Source organism: Macaca nemestrina, chromosome 8 (assembly GCF_043159975.1).
Source record: "Macaca nemestrina isolate mMacNem1 chromosome 8, mMacNem.hap1, whole genome shotgun sequence".
NCBI lineage: Eukaryota > Metazoa > Chordata > Mammalia > Primates > Cercopithecidae > Macaca > Macaca nemestrina.
This window is the reverse complement of record NC_092132.1, coordinates 143,454,844-143,469,353: the sequence shown is the minus strand read 5'-3', so window position 1 is coordinate 143,469,353 and position 14,510 is coordinate 143,454,844. Positions and strand designations below refer to the sequence as shown.

Sequence of the window (14,510 nt, the reverse complement as noted above, 5' to 3'; positions counted from 1 at the left end):
TAAAAAATGATTGTTCTACTGGAGCTGGTGAGAAATAATGGAGGCGTGCAGTTCTCCAGAAATTAAAACAATTTCAGAGGCAATGGTAGAATTTAATTTACCTCTAAGATTTCATTTTAATGGTGGTAAAATATGATACATTTTTAGAAGATGTCAATTTGGAACTGTTAGGAGATTGCTTTGTGGTTTTGATCTTTTCAAACCGTTTTCTTTTTGAAAAAAGGCATTAGTTGTAGTCACATAGACATTAAATGGGCCACATATGCTTATCAATCAAGAAAGTGTTCATTTTTTTTGGAACTGCCCATTTTCTGGATCTTCCCTCTCAATGGATAGGGGATGAAAACCTTGGTTGCCTTTTATTTGTTTCCTCTTCTAAAATTTCTCACCTGAATGTAGTCCTGGGAGAGTCCCGATCACATCTCTCCTGACATGTTCACTGAAATTGGAGACAAGAAGTTACATGGATAATGGGATCTTGCAGGGTCACACGAAGACAATTTGGCAGCTTATCTTAATTCCTACAGTGAGACAACACATCTGGAACTGGGAAGGACAGCTGTTGTTACGGGCAGTTTTTCCTGGTCATGGCTGTAAAGCTCTGCAACCCACGTTGTAAAACTGTGAATGTTTTCAGTCTTGTTGACGAGTTTTTAGACTGCTGGACCTCTGAGGGCTTTGAGAGCGCAGCTGTGAGGATGTTTCACTTGTACTTCAATGCGAATGTAGAACCAAGGACTCATCTTCATTTTATACCTAAAAGTGCCTTGTCAAGAAATTTCTGCATGTTTTAAAAGATAAATATTTTTGTACACAAAGTTCAAGGGGAAATGCACTTTAAAAATCCCACAAATGGATGTTTTTTGTGTGGTATGAGAGGTTTGTTTGTATCTCAAGAGCAAAAATGTAATAAAGGAAGACAAAACAAAACTGAAACTGTCCTTCTATTCTTAGAGCCAGAGTAAGTGGAGTAATATTTCAAATTGATATGTTTACACATATCGATCTTAGGTTTCCAAAGAAAAAGCTCACAGTCAATGCCTGAGTTAAAGGTGCAAGGCAGAGAGGAGATAATTGCTTTTTTTAAGTTGTCACATCTTAGCTGAGAAGGTAAGTTTTAGGGAAGAGATACAGGAGCTACTGTTATTCTGCACCCATTTTTAATCACCCTAGGTCACAGGCATTCTTACCCTGTCATTTGCACTTGAAGTCCAGTGCAGACAGACGTATTCAAACAAAAGCAGGAAAACTGTAAGTGGCTATTACAGCTTTTAACTGCTTGAGCAAACAAATTGTAACCAGCAAAACAAAACAGCCCCTGACAGGTAGTGGATATTCACCCAAAGTGAGAAGTGAGATTTCCAGAGCTGCTTTTTTCCCAAAGTTCAAGACAAGATGCAGGCTGGGAAATTGCATCTTGAAGTTCCATGTCAACAAGTCCTCTGCCACCCGGGGGAAGTGGGCAGTGGCTCTAGTGGAAAGGTAGAGTGTATTAAAGTTTAGCAGCTAGTGTGCAGATGCGAAAAGTGAGCTCCATACATAACTTTCTCCAGATCTTTACACTCTGCCCACAATTTGCCTTCACGTGCGGTTTTAATAATCATTAATCGTAAGTTGTGAGACCAACACCTCAGGGATGTCTGGAATAAAAACAACATAAGAAAAAAACACTTTTCTAGAGCAATGTCCCTAGAATGGCAAATGTCCACCTCTGAGTAATTCAATTGAACATTTACTGCTCGGCTTCCATATATGAAGCAATGCCAGGTGCTTTTCCCCCAGCTCCCACAAAGGACATTCACATGTTCTGAGTAACACCTCTGGTGGGCATGGAGAGCCACTGGAAGGTATTGGAATTCAGGAAGTCTGGCTTCCAATCCAAGCTCTGCCACCGACCTCTTTGGCCTCCCATCTCCTGTCAGTGGCTCCACTGAAGAGGCCCTGAGCATGTTTAGTAGGAATAAGGTAACCAGGGGCCCTAGCAGTGCCCTGAATGCTTTTGAGAGTCAGCCAACATGTTCATTTTTAAGAGGTTTCTAAATATAGACTCTCATAAGAAGCACCTTGTACACTATTCGTGTCCTCTCCAGGAATCATGCGAATGAATCACATTCCAGACACTCGCTCAGACTTCATCACATCCTCAGTGACTGGGCTGGAAGAAATGTCACAGAGCTCTCTTTTTATGGGTAAAGAGAGGAAGGTGGCTGGGTACAGTGAGCTGGGCTGACATCTGCAATCCCAGCACCTTGGGAGGATCGCTTGAGGCTAGGAGTTCGAGACCAGCCTGGGCAACATAGTGAGACCCCATCTCTAAAAAAAAAAAAAAAAAATTAATAGCTGGGTGTGGTTCCGTGTCTATATACCAGCTATTCAGGGGGCTGAGGCAGGACGATGACTTGAATTAGGAGTTCGAGGCTTCAGTGAGCTGTGATTGTACCACTGCTCTCTAGCCTGGGCAACAGCATGAGACTCTCCCCGCCCCCCCCCAAAAAAAAAAGAGAGAGAGAGGGAGGGAGAGACGAAGGCCCTGAGTGAGCTTCTTCGAGTCCAGAGCCCATCAATGACTGAGCCAGGAGAATGACACAGGTCTTTTTTTCCAAGAACTGTCCCTGTGAACCAGAAACAATCTCACAGAACTGAGAGACCACGATGGTGATTCTCAAAAGTTGTCCCTCATGCTGGAGAAATACAGTTCCCAGGAAAGGAGTGAACAAAATCATTTTTATACAGGGAAAGTCACATCCCTCCCAAAGGCTTCCTCAGTATGTACCAGGACCACAGACCGCGTAGAAGTATGAAAGTTAGAATGAAATGATGTGGGTCTCTGAGGGCCTGATTAAACCTCAGGCTGAATTGGTGGAAGGAAACCACCAAGGAACCGTAGCTACCAGGGCATTCCAGGAGAGAGGCAGAATTCTTGGCGGCAGCATTCCCTTCCACCAGAATAGAAACCCTCTGCGGCAGGGAAAGGCTTTAACTAAACCTCATTCCTTCTTATCACCTTCCCTTGGAGGAGAAGAGAGGGAATCTCAACAGATGCCTTTTGCTTTCTGCATGGGATTCTCTGGTACGTGACATGCTTGCATTGATGTTGTTCATTCCACAAACACTGCTTTGCCTCTCCAGCACTGGGCGGCCTGGCGTTGGGCCTTGGATTTGGCAAAGGTAGGATGAGGATGCAGAATCGTCAACATTCTTTGGGGCCAAAGACATCGATAATGATCCAAGATCCCAGCCTTCTACCCAAAGCTGCAGGATCAAGTGGCCAGGTAGGGGGTCAGCAACCTTTTCCTGTAAAGCACCAGGTAGTGAATTTTTTTTTTTTTTTTTTTTTTTTTGAGACGGAGTCTCGCTCTGTCGCCCAGGCTGGAGTGCAGTGGCCGGATCTCAGCTCACTGCAAGCTCCGCCTCCCGGGTTCACACCATTCTCCTGCCTCAGCCTCCCAAGTAGCTGGGACTACAGGCGCCCGCCACCTTGCCCGGCTAGTTTTTTGTCTTTTTAGTAGAGACAGGGTTTCACCGTGTTAGCCAGGATGGTCTCAATCTCCTGACCTCGTGATCCACCTGTCTCGGCCTCCCAAAGTGCTGGGATTACAGGCTTGAGCCACCGCGCCCGGCCGGTAGTGAAAATTTTAGGTGTTGTGGGCCACATGTGGTCTCTGTCACATATTTATTTTTATTTAAATGCCCTTTGAAAATGTAAACACCATTCTTAGCTCGTGGGTCATACTAAAGCAGGGCCTGGGCAGACTTTGTCCCTCAGGCCGTGGTTCGCCAACCCCAGGCAAGAGTCACATAGGAAGAGAATTGAGAGCTGACTTGCTGAAGTCTTGAGTCCGTAGGTTATTTTCAGTGGCTTGCTTTCTTTTCTTTTTAAGATGACCATATAATTTATGATCTAATCTGGGACGCTTTCGAGAATGAATAAGGATCCTTTGAGTTAGCCGGAAGCTAACCAGGGTATACTAGGAACACCTTGGGCAAAACCGACGGCATGAATGCTGTCCGAGTTCACCTTTCCTGGTCCTTCGGGATCTTCTCAGACCTCTAGAGAGCTCGGAAAGCCCAGGCTGGTCCTGTGCTGGGAGTCGGTTCTGGCTGGATTGTGCTTTTTCTGGATGGGTTATCATGGAGTGGTGATTTAGTCTGTGGTTTAGATTTGTTTGTATTGGTTGGCTTTTCTTTCCTAATTGTAGTGCTGGTGGCCAAAAGCCCTCTGGAAATTTCAGCCAATTCACTCTTGACAGTAGCTTCTTTAGGAGGAAAGGGGTGATTCACGCTTTGGGCTTATTTCCTCCCAGTGCTTTTCTCCCACTTCTCCCCCATGCTCAACAAATCGAGACTGGCCAAGCTCCTGAGGAAGCTGCTCGTTGTGGACAGAGACATTGAGACTGGATCTTGCAGTATTCCAAAACCCAAGTCCCCAGAAAGTAACATCAAAGTGCTCCTAGGAATTTAACTAACTCCAGGACCTCAGCTCATCTTTCTCTAGCCCAGCAAGTTCAAGAGGCCTTCATTAAGCACTGCAGGAGACCAAAGAGGTAGAAATTCATCTCCGAAGTGCTCTTCCTGGGCCCTGGCCCTGAAGTCCCCCATGCTTTCCTGGTGGCACCATGAGGGGCAGGCACACATGCTCTTCCCTTTCATCTCTGTTGCCTCCTCTGGCTGGTATTTACCATTACTCCCATGCTGAAGCTGGGTCTGTTATGCTGAGGATCCTAACATCAGTGCTGAGGGGTCTTGGAAAGGTTTCAGGAAGCCCCGACATATCAAAGGGGAGCTCTTCACCACCAAAGGAGGGTTAGTTTTCCAGCATCCATCCAAACACCACACATCACCAGGTACACTGCTAGAGCTGATGAGGAAGAAAAACCAGTCACTGCTTCAGCCAGGCTTCCTTCCAGAGTCACCACGTGGATTGCCTTCTGGTCAACATCTTGGTCTCATCTGAACGTGGAATAAGGCAGGTGAAATTTCACTGATTTTATTATTATCACGCCATTTTATTACAAATTATTATATTATTCTTCATCCTTAGTCAATTTATTGAACCTATTACTGAAAGATTTCTCCAATTTTTTTTTTCATATAGAGTCTTGCTATGTCACCCAGGCTGGAGTGCAGTGGCACAATCTTGGCTCGTTGCAACTGCCACCTTCCATCTCCCAGATATTTTCATAAGATCTTTTTGAACACTGCTTTGCACATTTGCTCATGCAACTAAGTATTTGTTCACACAAATTTTCCAGGGGCTTTTCTCATCGATTGATCAATCACCTGACCACCTTGGGCTCTCATCGCTTCTATTAGTCACACACTATATCACACACACAGACTTTGAAAACAAACATTTTTCAAACAGTATTTTCTCCAGAAAAAAAGTCCCTCTCACCCTGGTTGATTTTCCTGCTTTGAAATATCATGGCTTTGCCCCAGGGCTTCTGTAAGGCAGGACACACCCTGTCCTCCCTGGGCAAGCAACACTGAATCAACGACATTCTGCTGTCAGTGGCAGGAGCCAGAGAGACAGTGACAGGGGGCACTCATTCCAGCCCTCCAGGACACCGCTCACACCTCATCTCAGCCTCTGCACTCCCTCCCCAGACAGGGAATGCAGAGGCCCAGGTCTCCAGCTGCAACCTCAGTGCTGTGCAGCTGAACTCACACAGGAGCCGCTGGTGGTTTTCTAACATTTTATGAAGCCATAGAATCTGTTCTAAAACCAAATCCAGTGTGAAGCCATGGACAAGTAGGTAGAAAACAAGCTGCCCAAGATAGAAACGGCACCCATTCCCCCTCCCTGAAGCATCTCCTGAGAGCCCCAGGGCCCCAGAAATATGGGTGCAAACCCTTTCCTTCCAACACAGGAATTCCACTCTCCTGCCTCCTAGGCTGATGAATGTGGTTGAAGGATATTCTATAGAAAAAGGCAAAAGCAAGCGAACAAGAAAAACCTCCACGGGAAGGAAATACAGCTGTGGACCCCAAAGTAAATGTGGACTCTGGTTATGTTTTCCTTCTGTTCTCAAGGATAATTATCATGTCCTTGCACACACGCAAAAAATATTGGCTTGTTCACACAGAACCACACTTGAGCTGCCTATTATACGTATGCGATTTATATTTATATTCATACATTAAACCGCTGGACAGGGCAACGTCTATTCCACACTAATAATAACACATACAACAAAATTTTTGAATGCCTTCATGGGCAAGGGTATGACTGGGACTAAGTACTCTATGGCAATGTAGAAAGAGAAGGCATGTCATTGTCACCAAGCCATTTAGAATCCTCCAATAGTTATTTTAGTCTTTGCCCAAATCATACATTTTTTATTCCATTTGCTTGCATCTAAGACCAGAGAGTCCTCATGTTTCCTTTTTAAAATTTAAACTGTTGTTTTGAAATAATGGTAGATTCACATGCAGTTGTAAGAAACAAGACAGAGAGGTTCCATGTAACATTGACTCAGTTTCCCCCAATGGTAACATTTGGCAAAACTAGAATACAGTATCACAACTATGATAATGATGTTAATCCAGTCAGATATAATTTTTACCTTTTTTTTTTGAGAGAGAGAGGGTCTTGCTGTCACCCAGGCTGGAGTGTAGTGATGCAATCATGGCTCACTGCAGCCTTAACCTCCCGGGCCCAAGCAATCCTCCCACCTCAGCCTGCCAAGAAGCTGGGGCCACAAGTGTGTGCCACCATGCCTGGCTAATGTTTTGTATTATTATTATTTTTTAACATAAATGGGATTTTGCCACATTACCCAGGCTGGTCTCAAACTCCTGGACTCAAGCGACCCTCCTGCCCCGGCCTCCCAAAGTGCTAGGATTACAGGCGTGAGCCACTGCTCCCGGCCCTAGTCAGGACATAGAACCACAAGGATCTTTCATGTCCTTTATAACCACAGCTCCTCCCCTCTGCCTGGCTTTTCTCCTCCCCCACCCCACTCCCACCATGGTCCTTGACCCCTGGCAACCATGAATCTGTTCTCCATTTCTTTAATTTTGTCAGTTCAAGAATGTTATGCAAGTGGAATCCTACAGGTAAACTTTGAGGATTGACTTTCCCCGCAGCTTATTTCTCTGGAGATTCATCCAAGTTGGTCCATGTATCAACAATTTGTTCCTTTTCATTGCTGAGGACTATTCCATAGTACAGATTAATAATATAATGATGAGCGTTTGAGTTGTGTCTAGTTTGGGTTTATTATGAATAAAGCTATTATGAACATTCATGTACAGGTGTTTGTGCAAATACACATTCTCATTTCTCTGGGATGGATGCCCAAGAGTGACATTTTTGGGTCATATGGCAGTCCCATGTTTAGTTTGATAAGAAACTACCAAACTGTTTTCTGGAGCGGCTATAACATTTTACAATGCCACCAGTAATGTATCCAGTTTCTCTGCATCCTCATCAGCTTTTTGTGTTGTCACTGTTTTTATTTACTTAGAGACAGAGTCTCACTATGTTGTCCAGGCTGAACTTGAACTCCTGAGCTCATACAATCTTATAGGTAAGCACCACCACACCTGACCACTGTTGTCACTACTTTTTATTTTAGCAATTCTGAAAGGCGTGTAGTAACATCTCATTGTGGTTTTAATTTACATTACCTCAGTGGTTAATTATACTGAACTTTTTTGTGTGCTTGTTTGCCATATATATATCTTATTTAGTGAAATATATGTATGTCTTTGGCCCATTTTCCAAGTAGACTGGGGAATTTTTTTTTTTTTCACTATTGAGTTTTGACAGATCTTTATATATTCCAGGTACTAGTCTTTTGTCATATGTATTATTTGAAAATATTTCTCTCAGTCTGCCTTTTTATTCTCCTCACATGGACTTTCTCATAGGAAAGTTTACTTTTTATCAATTTTTTCCTTTATGGGATCACGCTTCTGATGTCAAGTATAAGAACTCTTTGCCTAGGCCTACATCTCAAATGTTTTTTCCTTTGTTGTTCTCCAAAAGTCTTATAGTTTTACATTTTAAATTTACAAATGTGTTGTATTCTGAGTTAAATTTGATAAGGCGAGAGGTTTGGGTTGTGGTTTTTTTTTTGCCTATACATGTCCACTTACTTCAGTACCATTTGTTGAAAAGGCTTTCTTTTGCGTCTTTGTCAATAAGCAGTTGGAGATATTTACATAGGTTGATTTATGGGTTCTTTCATATTCATATAGGTTAATTTATGGTTTCTCTATTCTGTTTCAATTATGTATATGCCTGTGCCTGAACAATACCATACTATCTTGAGTACTGTGGCTATATAGTAAAACCTAATATGAGGTAGAGTAATTCCTCACACTTCATTCTTTTTTAACAAGTTTCTTTTTTTTTTTTTTTTTTTTTTTTTTTTTTTTTTTTGAGACAGAGTCTTGCCCTGTCACCCAGGCTGGAGTGCAGTGGCGCAATCTCGGCTCACTGCAAGCTCCGCCTCCTGGGTTCATGCCATTCTCCTGCCTCAGCCTCCCAAGTAGCTGGGACTACAGGCGCCTGCCACCACACGCAGCTAATTTTTTGTATTTTTAGTAGAGACAGAGTTTCACCATGTTAGCCAGGATGGTCTCAATCTCCTGACCTCGTGATCTGCCTGCCTTGCCCTCCCAAAGTGCTGGCATTACAGGCATGAGTCACCACACCCAGCCCCAAGACGTTTTTAAATTCTAAAAAATTTTTAAAATTCTCATATAAACTCTAGAGTAATCTTGTCTCTGTCTACAAAAACTCTTGCTGAGATTTTGATCAAAATTGCATTACATCTGTTGATCAATTTGGGAAGAACTGACTTAAAATGTTAAATCTTTTAATCCATGAACATAGTATGCCTCTCCATTTATCTAGATCTTCTTTAATTTCTTTAATAAGCATTTTGTTATTTTCAGCACAGAAATCCTTCAGGCGCCCGGCCAAGTATTTCATTTTATTTGGAGTGACTTGTATTGTGTTCTAATTTTGGTTTCTGGATGTTCATTTTTACAAATAGAAATGCAATTAATTTTGTGTGCCAATCTTATATCCTGCAGGGTTGCTGGATTCACTTATTAATTCTAGGAGTTTTTATAGATCACTTGAGATTGTCTATGTAGATAATCATTTCATCTGAAAATAGGGGCAGTTTAATTTCTTCCTTTCCAGTCTCTACACTATTCATTTACTTCTCTTGCACTCTTGCAATAGCTAGAATTTCTAGCACCACGTTGAGTAAGGGTGGTGAGAGTAGACATCCTTGCCTTGTTTCTAATCTCAGACAGGAAGCAGTCTTTCAACATGAAGCATGATGTTACCTGTAGGCTTTTAATAGCTACTCTTTATCAAGCTAAAGAAGATTTCCTTTATTACTAGTTTGCTGAGAGTTTTTATCATGAGTGGCTGTTGGATTTTGTCAAATGCTTTTTCTGTGTCAATTGATATGACTGTGTGATTTTTTTCTTTCTTTGCAGTAGATTATATGGATTGATTTTTTAATATTGACCTAATAACTTTGCATACTTGAAATAAATTTTGTCATGGTATATAATTCTTTTAATATATTTCTAGATTTGATTTTCTAATATTTTGCAGGGATTTTTGTGTCTAAGTTGATAAGCCATATTGATCTTTTTTTTTTTTTGTATCAGTGTAATACTAGCCTCATAAGATGAAGTGGTAAGCATTCCCTCCCCTTTTGTTTTCAGGAAGAAATAGTGTAAAATTATTAAATTTTCTTTAAATGTTCAATGGAATTCACCACTGAAACCTTCTGGGCCTAGAAATTTCCTTCTTGGGAGCTTTTAAATTATAGTTGAATATCTCTATTAGTTACAGGACCTAATAAGTAGTATTTTCATTAAATTTTTTTGCACACTTCCTCATACATTTGAGCACTCAATAAATATTTAATCAAGTGGTTTTCTCAGTGGATTTTGCAAAGACTATTTCTAAATTAAATGGGATATCACAATAGCTAATCATATAAACTAATTCTTAGTAAAATAAAATGCTCTCATCTACTGTGCAAAGTTCTTGTTCTGTTTTTTATAGTTTCTAATAGCTTTGATATTTTATGCAAGTCAGAACTTGCCTAAGCAAACATTTCATTAACAAACTTTTTTTATGTGTGATGTACTCTGGTATTTTCTACTCTATTCTATGTTATTTTTAAAAAATTCTGGTTGCAACTCATTAAATTGATTTCAGGACCCAGTAATGGGCTACAACCTGCAATTTGAAAAGCAATGATTTAAATATTCTCTCATGTCCCTTCTACTTCATATACTTACCACTAAATGTGTCTACTGCTTTTTCCTCTTGACTACAACACAAAGCTTATTAGATACCTACAACGCTGTTATTTTACAGTTTATTTTCAAATCACTTCCAAAGTAGATTTAAGATAGTTTATAATAAATGCAGAGTTATGTTTTTAAGGTAAAAGGGAAAAATGAGACATGATGGAGAAAGTACTTTTCCACTTTTCAGGAATTAAAATAATTATGGAAAGAAAAGTAAAGTAACAGGAAATACAGGTGTCAAGTCATTTAGTCTAAATTACTTCTCACCGTACTTTGTTAAAAGGAGATCAGAATTTCAAAGATCAGAAGTGGTTGCTGAGAGTGGAACTGTCCAGTCATTGCAGCCCTCCTTCCATGGGACAAAAGAAAGAGGTCTTGGACAAATGTGGGACTCCTGTGGTCTGGAAGTAAAGCTGAGGTCAACAGACCATCTCTCCACCCCCAGAGCCTGAGCCTGGCTTATCCTCCTAGCTGGGAAAGCAGCAGCTGTAAGTGCTGTTTGCTGTTCTTCCTGTAATTACAAGAAAAAGAAAAAGACAAAAGACAAACCTCACTGAGAGAGGTTTGAACTGTGGCCAGAGAACGGTCTTTCCAGTGTTATCATAGGACACACTTTTCACTCTGTTTTCCCTGTCACTTTGCCATCCTTGTGACATTTCCCTGTCACTTTGCCTATTCAGGATGTGGCCGTGATTCATAGCATTTCATGAGGTCCAAGACAGAAAACTGTAGAACCACAGATGTGAAGAGATCGTGAGGTCCAACCTCCCGATTTTACAGATGCAGACAATGCGGCCCAGAGAGGTTAGAAGACTTGCTGAACGTTGAACAGAGAGTTCATGGCAGAAGCCAACCTACACCTATGACCCTAGCTGTCCTCCCAAGCCTGGATGTCCTGCTCTTCAGCTCTGAGCTTAAAGTAGCACAATTCAGCAGTAGGGTCATTTGCCCACCTATCCGGAAGTCATTCCTGCATCCACTTCTGACAGCCTATAAATCAGAGGCAGGGAGGGAGAGAAAGTAGGTGAAAGAGAAAAGGGCTTTGCTTCCTCTCCCTTGCTTAACCAGTTCAGAAATTTACAGATTTCAGCCCTATCTAAAATACGAATTAGTGAGGTGATGGAACACTGTAGAAAATAGATGTGAGCCCTTACCCAGTGTTATGGTGAATGGTCCAGCTGGGAAAAATCAAACCTTGAGTCACGGGCTTGTAACCACCTACTAATTGCAAGACACTATGGGTGATTACACAAGCCTGCCATACTGCCTCTTGCTCTCGAGGAGCTTACAATCAATTTGGAAGTGCAAGCAAGTACTCCTTGACCAAGTGACGGGATGTGTGAGCTCATAATAGGTAACCAGTTCTCCTTGACCGTAGAAACACATTTATTTTCCAGTTGCTAATTTCAACAGAGGGCACAACACAGGATCACGTGATGTCTTGAATTTTATTCCAATGTCATGCTGCCCACTAGGACCAAGATCAGGGCTGTGGGTTTCACAAAGGTGCCACAATTTCACTCATAACTGCACACAGTGGGTGGGTATCTAGAATATGTGGAAGCAGTTACTACAAACACTCCTATTTCTGGCAGTTATGGTTATTTTGCTCCCATCTGGTGGAGCCTGGAGACCATGTCCCCTCATCAACATGATAGCAGTAATGGCATTAAAGCATTGCAAACTGTACTCCTGTGGGTGAGCACCTGTTTGTATCTCTTAGAGGGGGCTCTACTGGCATTTGAATGGGACAAGACATTGTCATGCAGGACTGCCTTGTGCACTACAGAACATTTATATCCCTGGCTCTTGCTCACCAAATGTCAGTGGGCCCCAGGCATTGTGACAACGCATAACACCCCCACGTTTCCAAATGCCCCTTGTCAGAAAAACCAACGTTCTATTTTCTCATCTTCTTTCATCAGGCATGATGCATGTCTAGACCAGTCGACACGCATTCTGCTGATTTGGTGACATTAAAGCCATAACTGATAGCCTTATTCCCGCTGCAAAAACCAAGGCTGACGTGCCCTGCAGGATGCACAAGCACCACCCCTCCCACCCTTCTGGCCATGATTACGATCCTGAAGCAGACTTAGAGATGCTGAAGACCCTTTCATTTCAATGTTGATGTCATCCTGACAGGCTGTCTTATCTGTCTCCTAAGAGGAAACAAAGGAGTAACCTTGGCAGGTAATCTCCATTTAGCCTTTGCTTACTTCTTTTTCTAATTAAGAAACAAAAATTTGGCTTCCTTCCTCTCTTTCCTAATTCAGCCCAAGAGTCACTGAGCAGGCACAAGAAAGGCAGGTGACGGTGGCCTGGGCAAGAGTAGTATTGGAGCAAGGTGGCAGAAGCAGCTGGTGGCACCTGACAATGGTAACAATTATGAGGACAGAGTCAGAGCAGGGTGAGAGGCCCCTCATGTAGTCGAGAGGATGGCTACCTACAGGGGCCAGCAAATAAATACACTAAGGATGATGCAACCCTAAGATGTCAAGATAGAATTATAGATGTAAAGGCGTATGTGTGTGTATACACACCTTTGTGTGTTTGCATATATGGACAGATACAAATACATCTATTTCCTAATTCTGTCCACTGAGAGGGCCTGGAGAAGCAACACTCCAGTAGCAAAGGGCCTACTTTGCACCTAGATCTTGGCTTCTAAATATCCATGAAAAGGAACTAAGGCTCCTCAAAGAACTGGCTGATGCAGACCCGGAACAGAAAAAGTACCAGATATCCTGGAAGGGCTTTTTGTGAAGAAGTTCTCAAAGAAGGAGAGGCACATGGCAAAAGGATGCAGAATCCAGCTTTACAGGAAACCAACTGTCAAAATCTGGGTCTACATGAACATCAAAGTAATTAATGAGTGAGGTTTGTAACCCACTGAATAATAGAAGAATAGAATGGATGATAACACATTTGTTTATAAAAATGGGAGATGCAAAAGTTCTTCCTTACAATAGAATGCCAATTTATTAATGTAAGGGGAATAATACAATTAGAAAATTACAATTTGGCAAACATTACAGTAATAACTAATTCCAGCAAGAAACATCAATGAGTTCTAAAACAAGGAAGTAAAAATGGAATGAGTAATGGAATATTTATATAATATTAACTACAAAAGAAAAAGTAACTTTACAGTGGAGAAATGGGGCAGACACCATCTTAATCAAGCAATCAAAGTTACCATCACCAATGGGGCAAAATGACATCAGGGGCTATTTGATAGTGGGCAGTGAGACCACTGCATCACTTCTGTGACATTCTTGTCCAAAATGCATGACCTGGTCTAATCATGAAGAAACACAGAACAATCCAACTTAAGGATCATTCTATAAAATGTAACCTTCATAAAGGTCAAGGGCATGGAACTCCAAGAAACATCCAGATAGAAAGAGGCCAGATCATGGGATCATGATTGGACCCACTGGTAGCAAGCACATCATGGGTAAAACTTGAAAGGAGTTTGAATGAAAGGCATACGGGGGCTGGGTATGGTGGCTCATGCCTGTAATCCCAGCACTTTGGGAGGCTGAGATGGGAGGATCGCTTGAGGCCAGGAGTTCGAGACCAGCCTGGTCAACATAGCAAGACCCCATCTCTACAAAAGAAAAAAAAAAATTATAAATTAAAAAAAGGAAAAGAAAGAAAGGCATACAGGAGTTTTTTGTAGTAGTCTTGCAACTTCTTTATACATTTGAAATTGTTTCAAAATAATCTTTTTAAAATTGAGACAAATTAATAATTATAGATTACGTCTTATAGATTATAAAGATGATGTAAGTATATGTCAAGTATATTTCAGAGTGCCTTAAAGTGCAGTCTGTAGACAGATGTTGGTCTGCACACGGTTACCCTGCCACATCAAGAGGAGAAGCTTGCACCATAATGTGTGTCAACCGCCTCACCAAGCACACTGTAGTTTGGCGGACAGGATTTTAGTGCTTGAGTTTCTCCATGAAGAAAGCAGTATGTTGATTTACAGCTTGCACCAAGCTCCTCAAGCATCAGAGACCCACACTTTGAGTAGCGCTGGTGTAAACAACAATTAATCATGAGTTGAACTTCATAAAGGGGCATGTTAAATTGGAGCATTCTCTCCGGTGAGAGTCACAGTTAAAAAATAGTCATAATCGTATGACTCTCAGGATCCCAGTTCAGAACATACTCATGAAGGCATTTTGGATGAAAAAGTTGGACTT

The 14,510-nt window shown here is 41.8% G+C and overlaps 1 protein-coding gene across 3 annotated transcripts in view; it reads right to left on the bottom strand.

Moving 5' to 3' along the window:
- Positions 1-14,510, bottom strand: part of LOC105491146 (exoribonuclease 1) — a 160,501-nt gene that overhangs the window by 30,724 nt on the left and 115,267 nt on the right. The window contains exon 7 of one of the 3 annotated variants that reach the window (XM_071068647.1): positions 11-4,950. The exons of the other annotated variants lie outside the window; for them this stretch is intronic. Coding sequence (XP_070924748.1) covers positions 4,933-4,950 — 18 coding nt within the window. The 3' untranslated portion in view covers positions 11-4,932. Of the gene's footprint in view, positions 1-10; positions 4,951-14,510 lie in introns of those variants that run through there. 3 annotated transcript variants of the gene reach the window in all.